Genomic DNA, 17,075 nt, shown 5'->3' on the forward strand with positions numbered 1-17,075 from the left:
AGTATTGGTTTTCCGATAAAACTGCATCATTCATATGCATATATATGTGTGCATGTACAATCTCGTACATACACACACTTGAAAATATGGGTTGCTGAACATTTATCGAAATCACATGACGACTGCAATGTAGTAAAGGATGATCACATTCAAATCGAATTACACAAAGTAAAAGTGTAGGAATATAGTGGAGTAGATAAAAGACAACATGATACAAAAACGTTTTACCAGTGTTTCCCAATCTCCTCTATTTCCATATTTTTCGATCTTAGATACAGCTTACATGCATACATATGTATAGGTATGTAGTTTTATTTTTTATAAATAAAGTTTTAGTTTTATTTTTTATAAATAAAACCCATCAAAGAGGATGCTTTTATCTTAATTTATGTAAACAGTAACATTATTAACATAGCCAAAAATTTAATTCGGTTTTGAAGATAACAATATAAATAAACAGTATCTAGGAAAAATATTATAGCTATAGGAATGAATAAATGAATAAATATGTATATAAACACCAAGAAGAAGTGGATGTCACTAGATTTTAACCCCTTCGGTAATAACAAAAGATTCATTCACCGTTTCAGTTGAATATGTTTAATAATGCTTATATGCTCGTAAACCCTGAATTTTATGGCAACATTGCTAAAGTAGGTGGTTTAATATCATAAATATTGGACTACTACCGATATTGAATGCCGATCGTATTACTTTTTAATAAACCATTTGGTATAACAACCGGTGTGGAAGTTGGGAAACGCTGTTATCTAACAGAAACGAATCAACGATGAATCATGTAGTGGAAGGGGATGGTATAGAACAATATAGAGGAGAGAAAGAGCTCCTCTGTCGTTAGTCGGAGTCGCCAATAGTCGTTGAGTGTCAGGAGAAACATCGTTAATTTTGCTTTCGCTTTCGAAAGATTATCGTGAGTATAAATTTTAATATTTGGTAAAACTATATTGTTGTTAACTATAATGTAATATTATTCTTAATATGAAGTATTCAAAGTAATCGGACATATCACGCTTATTACTTTTGTTGTTAGATATAACCCTGATTGAGAAGATCAACGATACACTTGGTTCCTACTTCCTTAAAACTGTGTATTTACGAATACATGCTATTTTTTCTTCCGTTTTTCATCCCAATGTTTTATTCTCATCAGAAATTAGTTTAGAAATACAATATATCGAGTCATTCGTAGAAATCTACGTAGCGGATCTATGTATTGTTTTTCAATTCCGTTAGTCAAGGTAAAACAATTACGTTATATTTTTAGGAATGAAAGATAACTATTGTGTATCCTTTTTCTCCAAAGTTTTAAAGAATCTAACAAATTAATCGATGGTTTATTGTTACTGATAAATATTAAGCTCAGAAATTCATGCCTCACGAAGTTTAAATAGAATACTGACCGTTGCGTCGTATTAAACGTCTTTGTTTGATTCGTAATGACACACCACGATAGAATATCAAACGTAATACAGTGTATATACATACATTGTAACGGTTTACGCATAATACATATATATCAATTTCTTTTCGTAAATCTGACCTCAGCCATTTACGTATGGATATAGAATTGTTATTCGATTACGGCTTTTTTTTACGGTTTTAAGTATACATACACAGTCTAAGGAACTTATAATTAGCGTTACTTTCTCATTTTGTATAAATTGTTCTTTTTCTCAATATTGTTTATCGTTATTAATAATTATATTGTTAATATAATGCGATAAAGTTTTCTAATGTGCTTGTTCTTTTTTTCATAGTAAAATTAAATACAATGCAAACATTTTGTTTACAATGAAACAGTCTTGTATTTTTGTACAACTTTGTAATTTTTAAATGATTTAATTTTGATTTACTTCAAACTTCATTCACGTAAAAATTGATGTTTTTTGTGAAGGCTATTAGAGGAACTTAAGTCTTATATGCTCTTTTTCAGATACAATAAAGAAATGAGGATACTAGTATATTTAGTTGTGGCAGTGTTTGCCATGGTACAAGCAGTTTCTTTCTTTGAATTAGTTAAAGAAGAATGGACAACTTTTAAGGTACACAAATTACGTTCTATATTACAAACAATGGTGCATCCAAGAAGTTTGCAATTTTGTATTTAAAGTTAAATTCATATCCATATCATATTCATATTCATATTAAATTCATATTCATCAATTTTTGTATTATGTTAGTAGGTTATAAATATTATATTTTGAAGTATTGATATTATTTATCTGCTCCAGTTATCACATATCAGACAGTAATTTTATATTCTTAATTAAATTAGGTCTTGATTAAGCAAATATTATTGTAGATTTCGTCTAACACATTCGATGTATCAGTCACAGATTAACGTTGACCTTTATCAGTTTGTAGTTTTATATCCATGATAAAATCAATAATGTACACAATGATTTATTTATATTGTATTCGAAACTTGCAAAACATAAAAGTACAAAGAGCATTTGTAGACACTGTAACGTTATTTGTAATTCTTTTTAATTATATTTATGAATATATTAAAGTGTTTTCTATGAAGGGAAATTTGTTCTGTTGTATATCGAGGTCATAATTTTCAGATGGAACATAACAAAGTTTACAAGTCTGATGTAGAGGAAAGATTCAGAATGAAAATCTTCATGGATAATAAACATAAAATCGCCAAACACAATGGCAATTATGAAATGAAAAAAGTTTCTTATAAATTAAAAATGAACAAGTATGGAGACATGGTAAGATACGTTTCTAAAATATTATATACACGTGTAATCGCTTATCAGGTTTTATGATTTTTAATGTTTTCTTTTCAGCTTCATCACGAATTTGTGAACACATTAAACGGTTTCAATAAATCCATAAATACTCAATTGAGATCTGAAAGACTACCTATTGGTGCTGCATTCATTGAACCAGCAAATATAGAATTACCAAATATTGTGGATTGGCGAGAATCTGGTGCTGTTACTCCAATTAAGGATCAAGGTCACTGCGGTTCATGTTGGTCATTCTCTGCAGTAAGTCCTGTTGCCTACAATATCGCTGTCAACTTAGTTTGTTTATTATTATTATTATTATTATTTATTTATTAATAAATTTTAATGATGACAGACTGGAGCTCTAGAGGGACAACATTTTCGGCGAACGGGAGTCTTGGTTTCCTTGAGTGAACAAAACTTAGTCGATTGTTCTGGGAAATACGGTAACAATGGATGTAATGGAGGACTAATGGATCAAGCCTTCCAATACATTAAAGACAATGGGGGTCTTGACACAGAAAATACTTATCCGTATGAAGCTGAGAATGATAAATGCAGGCGAGTGTTAGGTTGCGTATCCACCACCGGTCGCATAAAATATTATCGAATATTTCCAAACTCTTGTGAGGCTTCATTCTCCATTGAAGCGAATTCACAGTCGTCTATTATGCGTTTTGTGTAGCCGGTGGATATCCAGCTTTATGGTTAAAAAAACGGCCTGTTCTATGCATAACAAGTTTGAACAATATACTTGATCGTTCTTTAATTTATAGGTATAATCCGATAAACAAAGGTGCCTCCGATATTGGTTTCGTAGATATTCCTTCAGCGGATGAAGAGAAATTGAAATCAGCTGTTGCTACAGTGGGACCAATTTCAGTCGCCATTGATGCTTCTCACTCATCTTTCCAATTTTATTCTGAAGGTTTGTCTTTCATCGAACGTATTAGTCTCAATATGTTGTATAGTTTGAAATTATAATTCGAATCATAATAATGGATATTAAACATCGCATATCTATCATAGGAGTCTATTATGAACCCGAGTGTTCTTCCGAAGAATTGGATCATGGTGTATTGGTGGTAGGATACGGTACTGATGAAAATGGTCAGGATTATTGGTTGGTGAAGAATAGTTGGGGCGATTCATGGGGTGACAATGGATACATCAAAATGGCCAGGAACAAAATGAATCATTGCGGTATTGCTTCTAGTGCTAGTTATCCACTTGTTGGATCTCAAGGATAATTTAAAACATTATGAATGATTTCACTGACAAACGGATCAAGAAATATGATTGAACAGTGAACAAATTTGAACGATATTTTGTGTACTAGTGATAATAAGTATTTTAATATTTTGTATTTTAAATTTTATTTGTATTTAGAGTATAAATAAACATATATTTTTCGAACTAATCTGCTTTGACTTCACGAAAGCATTAACCGTAATCTCTATTTGTCATTGAAATTTCATAACCGCCATTTTCTGTAGTTAAAACGAAATCAAAAATGAATTATTCGAAATGACAGAAATAATTTTTGCCTTCATCATGTCACTAAACGATTACGAAAATTCGTATCGAGGCTTACGAACAATGGAAATTTAATAAAAGACGATAAAAGTCGATATACACAAACATTACCATTTTTTTGTTACTACAAATCCAATTTTTGGTCTCTAAGGTTCCGTCTGGCTCCGTCTGTACGCTAGTACATGCGTTTCACCGGTAGGTGATTCATAGTGTTTTGTTTGTTTCATTATGGTCTCGTGTTTCACATGGTTCTATGTTCAGTGCATTAGGGAATAGTATACACATATGTACATACATGGTTCTTATAAAATTTACATATACATATATCATATAATAAACGTATGTAATGTGTAAACATAACCTGTTTAGGTCCCAGTACAGTCAATATTAACATGTATTAACATATACATGTATTCAGTGTTTAAAGTAATAAAGTATTATATATTTAGAAAATGTAACAAGGAAATACATTTTCAAGATATAAGAAATGTATGTGTTACATTCAGCTCTTCATAATCGTAAAGTACACTTTGGTTTTTTACAGTGAAACGATGGGCGAATTAAATGTATGTTTTCAAATAGACACGGATAATCGTGAAAATTTTCCGTCTGCAGTTGCTTTTCAAGCTTTTAAAAATCAAAGAGATTCGTTTTATGAAATATTTCGGATATGGGAAGAGAACCATTCTGTGCCAGGTTGGACCTTTCAAATAGCATTAGGAAGTAAAATACGAAGTATGTTGACGTTGCATAACGATTCTATCAACTATTATCATTTTGCAAGATTGTTTAAGTCTCAGCTCTTAATTTCTTGTATACAAAATAGACAACAGGTAGGTTTAAGCATTAATATTATTTAATTGAAAATTACTTAACTGTACCTCTTACGTCATTGCTTCTTTTTTCCAAATTTATTTTTAGGCAGAAGCAGAAGATGATGAAAGCATAAGTTTTTTAAAGACTTTAAAACGTGTAAACCCAAAAAAACTAAATCAGCTTCAGAAGCGCTTAGTAACTCCCCAACCTTCTAAAAGTCAAGTTACAGAACCATCTTTTCCAGGAGTTCAAGAATTTTTTAAAGATTTTATATTGTATGCTTTCAATCCAATCTTTTATGTTCATTTAGAGAATTGTTTGGTCCATGAAATAATGGAATTGAATGATACTCAGTTTAATAGCAGTGAAATAGAAGATTCAGGTATTGTAATATTATTGTTTACATCATGAATATAGGATATGTGCTTAGACATATTATTACAATAATCTAATTGTTATAGAAACAACTGTTGATGAACAAACACAACAAAATTTTATTACCTGCTTATCTAGTTTACGACTGCTCGCAAAAGTATTAGGTCTCCTTGTATCTTTACCTTACAGATCAGAGTCAAATAATTTTAAGGAGTTGGTAGCGACTCAAGTAGAAGTGAGAAGCAAAGTAAGTCATGTGCTTTGTGTGCATTTCAAATCAAATAATTTAATATATTAATGATTGACTGTGACGTGTATTTCAATTAGGTTCTGCCGATAGTGAATTTGCATCTGTGTCTTCATAATGCGATATCATTAGGAAAATTATCATTAACTATACCATGGATAGCAAAGTATTTGGCTATGTTGGATGCTGTATCTCTTCGTTTACCATATTACAAGCAAATTTTGGAACTTTTATATTACATTTACAAAGCTGTAAATCAGTCTGACTCTTCTGCATTTGATAGTCCTATTTCTCAGCAAACAAAAATTTTTCTCAAATCTACTTTAAGTTGGCTATTTGAATTACCACATTTTCCAAAGGATTTCTATTCTACTTGGCAAAAGACTTATAAAGTCAAAGAACTGCAAAATTTCAAGCAACTGGACAAACATGTCAAAAAGAATGCATTTTTAGAAGATCCCATAGTGTCTGTTGCATCTGTTAAATGTAATTTGGATAAGCTAGATATTATTAATGAGCGCACATTGCGTATATGCGGTCCTTTAGTTGGATTAAATACACCTGTAGTAAATTCCAGTGGAAACATAAATAATTATAATTCAAATAAACATATAACACCAGTTTCTAGTCAACTTCACAAATCTGCCAGAAGCGCAGGTATAAAGCATTTAGAGGTAAGTTTATTTATGGTCATGGGTAGTATGTATACATGAAAAATAGATATTTGATGTGCATCCTTTTACATATTTCAATAGTTACAATTGGAAGAAGCATTTTTTCATGGGCAACCGGCGTCGACGCGAAAAACTGTGGATTTTGTGTCTGAGCGAGTCGCTTCGACATGCGTTAAGCATATATGTAATACATTACTAATGTCGTCAAGAGAAACGAATCTAAACGCTTTCAGAACGATATTAAAGAGAAAGCAAAGCGAAAAACAATCTGGTAAAATGGAGGAGACATTTTTTGATGTTGTTACAGATTTCAAGGTAATTTTTACATAGTTAGATATAATAAATGAAGAAATTCGATTTCTGGAATAGCAGAAATTCTATGGAGAAGAAGCATAAAGGAATTGACAGAATAATTATCTTGATAGGCCTCCGTGGTGAACGAGATGAATACTTTAGCCACGCATATGTCTAAAGAATTGAAAGATCAATGCGAAATGTCTATACCTGCGATTTGTGAAGTACGCGTAGCTAAATCTATAGAATCTCTATTGGCTGAAGATTCTCTGGTATCCGTAAAAGATATGTGCATTAAAATTGCCACAAGATTGGCTATAGAACGTATACATCAGTGGATACAATCGCATATAGTGGGCGGTTCATTGTTCATAAAAGATATGGAGCTCGAGTTAAATAGATTCTTGAAGAACAACTCGCCGTTACATTCTATTGAAGAAAAGAAGCACAATCCGAATGCTATTAGTCCTACAACCATCACCGACGATTTAAGAGTAGATATATGTCTATCTTACAGGATGATAATTCAGAATTGTAGATGAAAGATTGACTGGTTTGATATTTCGGAAAGAAATTTAGTAGCTTATAAATTCATAATAATTAACCATTAACGTCATGTAGTGCCGACACTAAATATTTTTATTAATTTGCATTTGTAGTATACATGATTTTGGAATAAAGTAGGATTCGCTGAACTTACAATTATTTCAGGAACTTATTTGGGATATACTCGAAAATGCTGGTGAATCTTTAACAATAACAACAGTATCGACTATATTGGACAACTTATATCGGACGCTAAATGAAAGAGCTGACTTAGTAGTCGGGCCTGAAAAGGTCTTATATTTTCTTAGTACAGACTTTGCTCTATTTTTAGGTAATAACGAGTATTGATCGGTAGCAGTTTATCATGAAAAAAGTAAAGATACAATTGATACATAGGTTTTTGTACGCTTGCAGTTGCATATCGAAATGATCTCTTCACACCGAATATTCAAGAAAAGTTTATTAAGATATGGATGATGAATGATTGGAAAATTTTAGAATTGAATTCCCCTATATATAGAATATTCAGCCCTAGAAACGTTATGTTACTAGCTCAACCTGAGAGAGAGGATGTTTGGCCATTTTTTGGAAAATTCATTAAGAAGTTAATAGAGAAGGATATTCTAGACGTTGATAGCCTTAGCGACCAATGCGTAGCTTTGTTTAGGCAGGATTGGCCAGCGGTATACATTTTCTCTTATTTTACTTTTTTCAACGAACTATCACTTTTATAAATAATACTAAATTATTTTTGTTTTTGGATTGTAGTCAACATTGAAGCATTTGTCAAAATGTGTAATGGAAGCTATTGCAGATTTTAATGCATCGGACGAAAGAACAGAAAAAATTAAGTACCTACTTGGATGGATAGCAGAGACATATCACGAGATAGAATTTTCTAGTGACTAAAGTTCTATAAGGTGACCTCATCTGACTGTTCGTTTCCACTTTTGACTTTTCTTTTTATTTTATTTTGCAAATATTAACAAATTGTATAAAATATGAAACTCTCTTGCGATATACCTGTAAATTGTTGTAAATTAAGTAATTTAGTAACGAATGAGACGCGTGTATCTGTTTGACGCACTAATTTGGGATATTCTTGTTAAAATGTAGATACAAATGAATACGAATTTCAATGTATTCCGAGTGTTTAAGACTCGTTGAGTGTTCAGAACAATTCGTCGAGATTTTTTCGAATGTAGAAAAGCTTATCGGGTTTGAATCTTACGTAGTTAAATTGCGTCGAAAAAAAATGTAGAACAATCTTTGAAAATGAAAAGTTATCTTCTTATTTAACATTTGAACATCACTGTTTTATTCCATTGAAATATATAATATTTTATAGCTAAAAAGAAAATGTTATCTTTTACCTTTTTCTACGAATTGCAAAATAAAGGAACATTTCTTTTTTATTTTTACGTACCTATGTGTTTCATTTACGTGAATTTCCCTAAGAAAAACGCGAATGCACATTATGTATGAAACATACATACATACATGTACGCATTAGTTCGCTGGTTTCTCATTTATTTAGTATTTAGTACTTACGCTCGTTTTTTTCTATGAACATACATGCATACATACATACATACATACACAGACACAATCCATAGATGTCAGAGATAGTGGATGAAGTGAAATTGTTTGAAATGGAATTATATATCGCGACCGTTTCAAGTCTATGCACTAGGTGTAAGTATAATGCAATTAAATAAATTAGAATTAGATTGAATCATGAGAAAGTTTTGATCGATGGCCGAAAGACGGTGAAGCGGTTTGTGTCTCCGGCGTAACAGGCGTAATCGGATGGCCGGAATTGACGTGTCTAGCCATTACCAGTTCCCTCGTATTCTTTTCCGGCTTGATCAATACCACGTACACTTTAGGTAGAAATAGGCAAAGCAATTGAACGAACCCGTTAAGAGAGAGAGAAAGCGCTAACGTGATCACTCTGACAGCGTTACTGGACGAGGCCAGGTAAAGAGGTACGAACGCTAGCCACAAAATGATAGTTGCGTAATTGGCGAACGCTATGTGGCGAGTCTCGTTGAAACCTTCGGGACATTTTCTAGTCTTGATCGCGTAGAAAGTGGATGCAACTGAAAGGTTCGATGGAAAATTATCATATTGGAACGACGAATATTGGAATGGAATGATGTGCTTACCGGTTAGCAGAAACGGATATAGTAAACCGATCACATAAGATCCGTTTTCGGAACCTCGGCAAACTCTCATATTCGCTTCTCTGATCGGAAAAGAGTGCGTGACCACTGGAGGTTCCTTAAGGAGCCAAGTAGCATCGAACGCGATCTCCGCCAGCGTGAGCATTGTTGCGATTGTCAGCTGAGACCTCGGGCTGGTATATCTGCGAGCGCATCAACAAATTTCTATACGCTAGACAGATAAGCGAATTTTTCTAATACGTATACACGTACACATATTTATTTATGTTAAGATAGTATTGGTTAGGATATGCAAAAGATTACGAGTCATTCGAATCGATTGCATTTTCCTAGCCCAAACGCTTGTCGTTTATCGATCCATCATCATCGATTACCGTCGTTTCCGGGGACTGCGACCGGGGTCATTGAATATCCGGTGAATCCTGTTGATCTTAGTAACCAGCGCGGCGTAGCACAAAGTGTAACAAAATCCGATACCGAAGCGTACGACAGCGCAACTTCCAGCCGTCGGTTTAGCGACGGCGGCAAATGTCATCGAAAAGCAGCCGAACGTGCCAAGTAGTAAAAGAAAGGACAGCTCTCGGCCAGAAGCTTTAATTATCGGAGTTTCTCGATATTTCCAAAATACTGATAAGACGAATGCAGTTAATGCGATACCTATAAATGTGCGATAAACGAAAGATTAAGAGATGAAAATGAGTAGTGAAGGGAAAGGGTGCATTACCGGAAACAGCGATCGCCATTGCGACGATGGCCCAAGGATTCGAATGGTCGATGTATTGTTCGGGAATTGACTCGCAAGCGGTACCGTTTTTCGTTGGCCTGCTACCCCATTCGCACTCGTCGCATTTCTGCTCATCCACTTTATACTGATAGAGACCGCAACTCTGACATCTCCAGCAGCAAGGATCTTCCTTTATCCTGACCAGAATTCGATCGATACCGCATGGCCGTGAGCAGGATGAAACGGGGAAACTGTTTGCCGTAGTTGATTCATCTCGGAACTTGATCTTCTCACGTTCTACTCGAAGCCTGGCTCGTCCTTCTTCGTCCACTAAACGCCACGTTGCATAAGTATACGACACGCTCATCTCCTACCTTCTCTGCCTAATAATTAGGCAGATTTTCCTATATTTCCGCGTTTTACATTCTACCACGATTCGAAATAATTTTCATCACTTACGCGTGTAATTTCCAATAATCACCCAGTGGTACGAGTCGTTCGCCGTACGTTGATAATTCAGGATCGAGTATCTCGGAGGCCCATCGACCGCATTTACAAATCCGAACCTACTTCCTGCTTCGTCTGAAACGAACATGGTTCCGAATTCCGTCGCTGTGTTTAATCGTTGTTACACGCTCGTTTATTGATAGTGCTCACCTTTAAACGATACTTTGGCTAGATATTTCGAGAAAATTGTCTCATTCACGGGACGCATCCGATCGCAGATCCCGCTGTGATTTTTCCCACAGATGTCAATTTGCATGTCGTGAAGCGCGTATGCCACTGCGTATACAGCGTCTCGAACAAAATGCAGAAACCTTCGTTGTCTGTAGCCATTTTTCCGTTCAATCCTTAGGCTTGAATTCGCGCAACTATCATGTAACTAAAAGTAAATATTGAAATTAACTTAGTCAAGTGTATTAAAGTGTATTTCAAGATTTCTGTTCACTGGTCTCTTACCTGCCTTAAATCGACTATCTCTTCATCGTCTCGGCAACCATGATACTTTTGCCAAAATTCCCGAAACCAGGGATTCACCTTTTCATGGTCCAACGTTAATCCTGTAAAGTACTCGTCGAAGCCTAAGAACGGCGCGTATAGCGGTTGAACCGCGAGCGCCCCTTCCAGCAAGCTGGCTTCCTGATTTCCCGTCAGACCTCGCTGATCCGGCCACGAGTCGCTACCCAACCAAACGAATCGCGATCCAACACCCACTCGCTTTGCCGCCTCCAAAACGCGTAAAGTTGTCGACTTTTCCGCGAATAGCACAACCACTGAAATACACATCGACGATTGTTAACGGTATCGACATTCTCTTTCCTTCTTGCAAGACCAGTTTGCCAACTGAGTATAGTTTACCTCGAACTTCCGTTTTCTCGGCAATCGTGCGAACGACATTGTCATAGTCTTCGACTGTGAATCGATCCTCGCTTATCCTATGCGGGGCACTGAAGCAGATGGAATACTCAACCGCCAGTGATGCCAACGTCTCGTATCCATGATCACCGTATTCCGAGTCCGAATAGACAACGGATACGTACGACCACTCGAATCGTCTGTCACCGAATAGTAAACGATCATTCAACTGTCGAATCAACTGAAACCCCTAAACAGGAAAGAAATGCTCACCGTAGAATTTCTAGCATGGCACGCGCTTGATTCACGTCGCTGGGTACCGTGCGAAAAAAATGCGGAAATTTTTCTTTGCTGCTGAGAAATGGTGATGTGGCCATGTAAGAGATCTGTGGAACCGAAAACAGAGCCAAGACCGAGGCGATCTGCGAACAAAAACAACGAAAAACACTGACTGGAGATTACAGATAGGTGTAGATGTATACCTACCTGAATGGTAACAGAACTCGATTGAGCGCCGAGCACCGCGATAACGTCGTCAAATCCTCCATTTAAGAATTTTGGCACGGTACGATCGTCGCACTGATACTCTATGCTGTCAAGCTCGTTGTTGCGGGCGATGAAACCTTCGTATTTAAAGAAGGAAATGAATCGTCGCAAGACAAACGATAACTTTCAGGGCACTACCTTTAACGAAGTAGAAAGCACGTTCAAGAGCGTAGCTAGGATTATCGCAAGTGTCGAAGGCCAGAGCGCCGAGTCGTATACCCGGAAGAATCTTTGGATCATCGTTGATACGACCAATGGTATATAGCATAGCTTCCAAGGGTTGAATCCCGTCCTCGGTCTAACCAAACAACTTTTCTTATACTCTACTACGAGCGTATCGTATCGTATCGTATCGTACCGTATCGTACCTGGATTTCGCCGCAACTTTCACCTCCGCTACCTTTTCGATGAATAGGAAATAGTCCACCCAAGACGACATCACCCGTTACGTTCGCGTAAGTAAATTGCTTTCTGTCGATCGTCCGTTCTTCGGTCAGCCCGAACGCGAGAACCATGGCAAACAGAGAGCGAATTATCGTGCCTTTCATCGACAATTCTTTTTTCTATCTCTTAATCGAAATTTACTTTCGATATATCGCGAGTATAGGATGCAAGACGACGCGACGCGACGCGCGATGCCGAGGCCGATGCGTCGAATGAAACTTCTTTCCGAACGAAGATCGCGAGAAACGTTCAAGACCGGTTGAAAAAGTTCGTATGAAGACGCGCGCCGAGGGAGTGGTCGATCCAATGTTTCATCGAAAGAGGAAAAGTGGAAATCGATTATGGAGAGAAGCATTTCCGTAGGGCACGCGTTCGAGGGAGGAAACGTGTGACACGTGAGAAAAGGTAAACGGATTGAAGGGGTAAACAGAGGCAGGAAAGAGCAATTTCGTTAACTGTTTGTTCGCCCATCATCGTTCGCGTCGCGTCGCGTCGCGTCGCAGCGCGGCGGCCGTCTATAGCTTTTTATTCCCGAAGCGAAGATGGTTCACAAGACGATTCCGCCGAATCATGTATCCTGTGCACCTACTTCTGATTATTGCTAAGGGAAATTGCTCGATTCGGTGATGAGAAGAAACGGTAGGAGCATGGCGATAACAACGAGAATCAGAACAAGGACGAACAAAGGGGAAGAGACCAAGAGGTTGACAGAGGTAACGGAGGAAGTAGAGTGGGAATGATAACGACAGAATCTCCAATTATTCAATCGTCTCTCTGAGTCGGTACGTTTAAGCATCGTGGTCACCATACACGGTTTGACGGCAGTATCGCGGCTCAGAAACGCATCGTTTTCGAGGAAAACAACGGTCAACGCAACACTACCTTCCAATACTTGCTTCACTAGGACGATCGGAATCCGAATCGACGCTTATTAGAACTACAAAAGATTGTGCGGCGGAAACGAAGCAGTGAAGAAAGAGGGTCGCGATTAGAAACATGGACGAGATTAATGATTCGTCACAAAATTCGTTCAATCTGATCGACTGCGCGGTATTCGCTGGGATGTTGGGAATTTCAGCCATTGTTGGCGTTTACCAAGCGTACAAATCGAGGAAGAATACCGACGCGGTCCGAGAATATTTAGTGGGTGGACAAAACATGTCCATCTTCCCTATAAGCATGTCTCTGATAGCCAGGTAAACGGAACGTTTGTTACTTTTCAAACTATCCCATTGTATCGCATCGCATCGCATCGCATCGCATCGCATCGCATAGATTTCTACTATAATGGTCGAGTGAGAAGAAAAAATATCCTTTCTATGGACACACCATCCAGTGTATCCGTCGCGCCTTTGAGCTTCTGCTTTTAGAACAAAACCTATGCAATCCCTTCGAATGTTTCGATCTTTAGTTACATATCCGGGATAGCGATACTTGGACTACCTGCTGAAATGTACGTCTATGGCACGCAATTCTGGTGCGTGGTCATCGCCGATTCATTTGTATCCTTGACGATGGCCATTGTCTATTTACCTGTCTTCTACGGTCTTGGAATCACTTCTTCCTACGAGGTACTCAATTATTCGTTTAATGTTCACTTATCGCCTATCTAATCTTCCTTTTTTTTCCCCTTCAACATTTTCTTGTAGTATTTAAAGCTGAGATTCAATAACGCTGTTCGTCTTCTGGGTTCCGTGATATTTTTACTAAAAATGGTAAGCGATTGATCGTAGCTGCCAAAAACAATGCGATATCGAAGCCAGTTCATTGAATTAATCGTACTTATTTCATTATACTGTTTCTAGTTACTCTATATTCCGTTAGTAATATACGTTCCTGCGCTAGCGTTTAATCAAGTCACAGGTATGAACCTGCACGCGATCGCCCTGATAGTCTGCGCGGTCTGTATATTTTATACTACTTTGGTAAGCAACAGGCAAATATGTTGCGTTTCGTCTTTTTCTTTCTACACCAATCGCGAATGTTAGTAAGCAGAAATGTATTTTTCAGGGGGGTTTGAAAGCAGTCGTTTGGACTGACGCAATTCAAACGATTGTCATGTTCGGAGGAGTAATCGTTGTTGCGATTCTTGGAACGAACCGAGTAGGTGGAGTCGATCGTGTGTGGAGAAGAAATTATGACACCGGCAGAATCGAGTTCTTCGAGTAAGAGAATAGTACGGACAATGCGCCGCGAACGGTCGGTTTCGTTCAAACTTTGCATATTTTCCTAATCGATAGTATGGATCCGGATCCAACGACGCGACATACGTTTTGGAGCGTAGTCGTTGGTAATTACTTGAACTGGTTGGCGACCTGCTCAGTGAATCAAGCGATGGTACAACGGTGTCTAGCGATGCCCAATTTAAAGAAAGCCAACGCGTAAGTTGCTCCAGCCTATCCCTATTTCATATAGCTACTATTCACTTACGCTTTATTTTTCAGAACTATCGCGATAATGGCAATCGGTATAATAAGTATCGTTTCGTTAAGTTGCTATACCGGTATCGTCATTTTTGCAGCATTTCACGACTGTGATCCCATCACGACTAAGGTAAAACTTTATGCATACTCCTACGGCAACGCGTGTATTCGACTGGATTCATATACGATTGGTTTTAGCAAATAAGAAAACCAGATCAGCTGCTGCCGTTCTTCGTGATGAAGATAGCTGATTCGATACCAGGTTTGCCCGGATTGTTCGTCGCCGGAGTATTTAGCGCCGCGCTAAGGTATATCTAAAAATTATACGTATGCGTATGCCTTTAAATCGGTACTATCATCTATCTTTCAACGCTCTCTTTCCACTACCTTTCCAAGCCCCCTATTCCGTCTGGATAGTATGTAATATTCATTCTGTTTTTCTTCAGTACCATGTCGACGGGCTTGAACTCTATGGCGGGGGTAATCTACGAGGATATGATAAAACCATGGCTGCGCGTTCCCGCTTCCGAAACGGTGGCTAGTCGAACAATCAAAGCCACTGTCGTGGTCACTGGGATCATTTGTGTGGCTCTAGTTTTCCTAGTTGAGAAACTTAGCGGATTGATCCAGGTGATCGAGCTTTTCCTGCTTTTCCAACAAGGAAATTATTCAACGTTCTGTTTCTGTTTTCAACCTATTTCTACGTAAAATGATGTTGCAGAAATAACCTCTGTTATTCGTGACATTTTTCCATTTAGTACTAAATTCAGATATTGTACGTATAACTTGTTCCTTTGTTCGATGTTACAGGCTGGTAAAAGCTTGTCAGGGATAACGGCAGGACCGTTACTCGGAATATTTACGCTCGGCATGTTCTTTCCTTTGGCAAACTCCGCGGTAAGCAACGCGTATCGTTCGCGCGAGATTGGTCGCGTTCACGTCGACGAAGAGAACTTGTATCGTTTGCCAACCTTCCGCGTTCATTTTCATTTCTCTCTACCGACGTGTACGCGATTTTTAACGACCACGCGACACCAATTGCGATCGCTTTGCTTCTTCCTCGGCATCCGTCTGTCTATTGGTTCCCTCTCGATTCGACCCAATCCAATCGGAATAGGGAGCTCTGGTTGGCGGTCTGGTCAGCCTGAATCTCGTCGCTTGGATCTCGTTCGGCACGCAGGCCGCTATTTCCAGCGGGAAGATCCATTTCCCGGTAAAACCTGTCTTCGTCGACGGATGCCCGGAATCGCTCAAGAGCCATGCATCCAACCTTACGCTTATCGTTGAAACTGCTTTAAGGTAACAGAGCAAACTCGGGCTTTAATATTTTACACGTCTATATATTAGTCACAGCTCGTATATCCATCCGAATTTCTTTTGTCTTTCCAGGGAACAACCGTTCTTTCTTTATAGAATGTCCTATCTTTGGTATACGTGGATTGGATTTTTAACTGCGATTCTGATCGGATTGCTCGTCTCTTGGATTACCGGTGTGAATCAGCGACAGCCAGGGGATGAAAAACTCTATACGCCGGTGATACACGGCTTTCTACGTAGAAAACCCGTTAAACTCGGCGTAGAACGACAGGTGCGTTCGTGATATCAACATGAAAGTTGTTTCGAGTACCTATGCCTGAAGAGCGTATCGGTGTTCATGCTATCGCGATACAATTTATTTGATTCGTAGGAACTCGGGAAAATTGGAGCAGCAGATGCGTTGGATTCGTAACGATTCTCTGAATCGACAGTAAGCATTTCTTGCTCATCTTTTAATCTATATTCAATCGAGTCGTAAAACATTTCAATTCTACGAACAGAGGGAATATCTCTTGCTAGAAAAAGGTAGACAAAGAGGAAATACAAATGACGCAACAGTCACTCACGTTCAAACTGTACATGTATTCTAATTTTGTATCGCACAACTAACTAATCATTATAAAGATACGTTGACAAATTTGTAATCGCTTAAGCGAAAGTAAAAGAGGAAAACAATAAATAAAGTAAACATACATTCGTTTCCACTTGATATCTAGAAGAATCTCTGACTGTCCACCTGTTCTTTTACTCATGCATTGGAGATCGTTATCGGAAACGTTGATCGACTTATGGATACCCGTGGTCGACATCAAACACGGTTCAGAACATC

General features: G+C 37.7%; 4 protein-coding genes across 8 annotated transcripts; 3 read left to right on the top strand and 1 right to left on the bottom strand.

Annotated features, from left to right (window-relative positions):
* The first annotated feature begins 841 nt into the window (after positions 1-841).
* On the top strand, positions 842-4,182 carry Ctsl1 (cathepsin L). The gene is made up of 7 exons (XM_076383343.1): positions 842-931; positions 1,955-2,063; positions 2,589-2,741; positions 2,820-3,023; positions 3,118-3,323; positions 3,539-3,690; positions 3,792-4,182. The coding sequence occupies exons 2-7, from the start codon at positions 1,968-1,970 to the stop codon at positions 4,010-4,012; spliced, it is 1,032 nt and encodes a 343-aa protein (XP_076239458.1). The 5' UTR covers positions 842-931; positions 1,955-1,967; the 3' UTR covers positions 4,013-4,182.
* Positions 4,183-4,314: 132 nt separating this feature from the next.
* Positions 4,315-8,659, top strand: Dlt (codanin-1 like protein dlt). 4 transcript variants are annotated; one of them, XM_076383293.1, is made up of 10 exons: positions 4,315-4,637; positions 4,843-5,131; positions 5,220-5,496; positions 5,576-5,736; positions 5,817-6,410; positions 6,492-6,725; positions 6,836-7,198; positions 7,416-7,581; positions 7,665-7,933; positions 8,019-8,657. In XM_076383293.1, exons 2-10 carry the CDS (start codon positions 4,850-4,852, stop codon positions 8,157-8,159), a joined length of 2,487 nt encoding a protein of 828 aa, XP_076239408.1. In that variant the 5' UTR covers positions 4,315-4,637; positions 4,843-4,849; the 3' UTR covers positions 8,160-8,657. The 4 variants fall into 4 exon arrangements, with proteins under 4 accessions (XP_076239408.1, XP_076239420.1, XP_076239403.1 ...); XM_076383305.1 differs by having other exon boundaries at positions 4,478-4,493; XM_076383299.1 differs by lacking the exon at positions 4,315-4,637 and adding an exon at positions 4,685-4,752.
* A 300-nt stretch (positions 8,660-8,959) lies between these two features.
* Positions 8,960-12,698, bottom strand: LOC143182326 (metabotropic glutamate receptor 4). Its single transcript, XM_076383277.1, has 12 exons — positions 12,431-12,698; positions 12,201-12,360; positions 12,003-12,139; positions 11,790-11,938; positions 11,520-11,716; positions 11,121-11,434; positions 10,818-11,043; positions 10,620-10,742; positions 10,161-10,490; positions 9,811-10,093; positions 9,419-9,618; positions 8,960-9,352 (listed from the first exon to the last, which is right to left on the bottom strand). Exons 1-12 carry the CDS (start codon positions 12,608-12,610, stop codon positions 8,976-8,978), a joined length of 2,676 nt encoding a protein of 891 aa, XP_076239392.1. The 5' UTR covers positions 12,611-12,698; the 3' UTR covers positions 8,960-8,975.
* A 492-nt stretch (positions 12,699-13,190) lies between these two features.
* On the top strand, positions 13,191-16,938 carry LOC143182354 (sodium-coupled monocarboxylate transporter 1). Of its 2 annotated transcripts, XM_076383320.1 has the most exons (14): positions 13,191-13,288; positions 13,411-13,702; positions 13,918-14,077; positions 14,156-14,221; positions 14,312-14,431; positions 14,517-14,671; positions 14,747-14,887; positions 14,951-15,059; positions 15,128-15,237; positions 15,376-15,559; positions 15,740-15,826; positions 16,047-16,228; positions 16,319-16,517; positions 16,617-16,938. In XM_076383320.1, the coding sequence occupies exons 2-14, from the start codon at positions 13,503-13,505 to the stop codon at positions 16,656-16,658; spliced, it is 1,755 nt and encodes a 584-aa protein (XP_076239435.1). In that variant the 5' UTR covers positions 13,191-13,288; positions 13,411-13,502; the 3' UTR covers positions 16,659-16,938. The 2 variants fall into 2 exon arrangements, with proteins under 2 accessions (XP_076239435.1, XP_076239427.1); XM_076383312.1 differs by lacking the exon at positions 13,191-13,288 and having other exon boundaries at positions 13,321-13,702.
* Positions 16,939-17,075: the final 137 nt, after the last annotated feature.

The sequence above is a fragment of the Calliopsis andreniformis genome, chromosome 1 (assembly GCF_051401765.1).
Source record: "Calliopsis andreniformis isolate RMS-2024a chromosome 1, iyCalAndr_principal, whole genome shotgun sequence".
NCBI lineage: Eukaryota > Metazoa > Arthropoda > Insecta > Hymenoptera > Andrenidae > Calliopsis > Calliopsis andreniformis.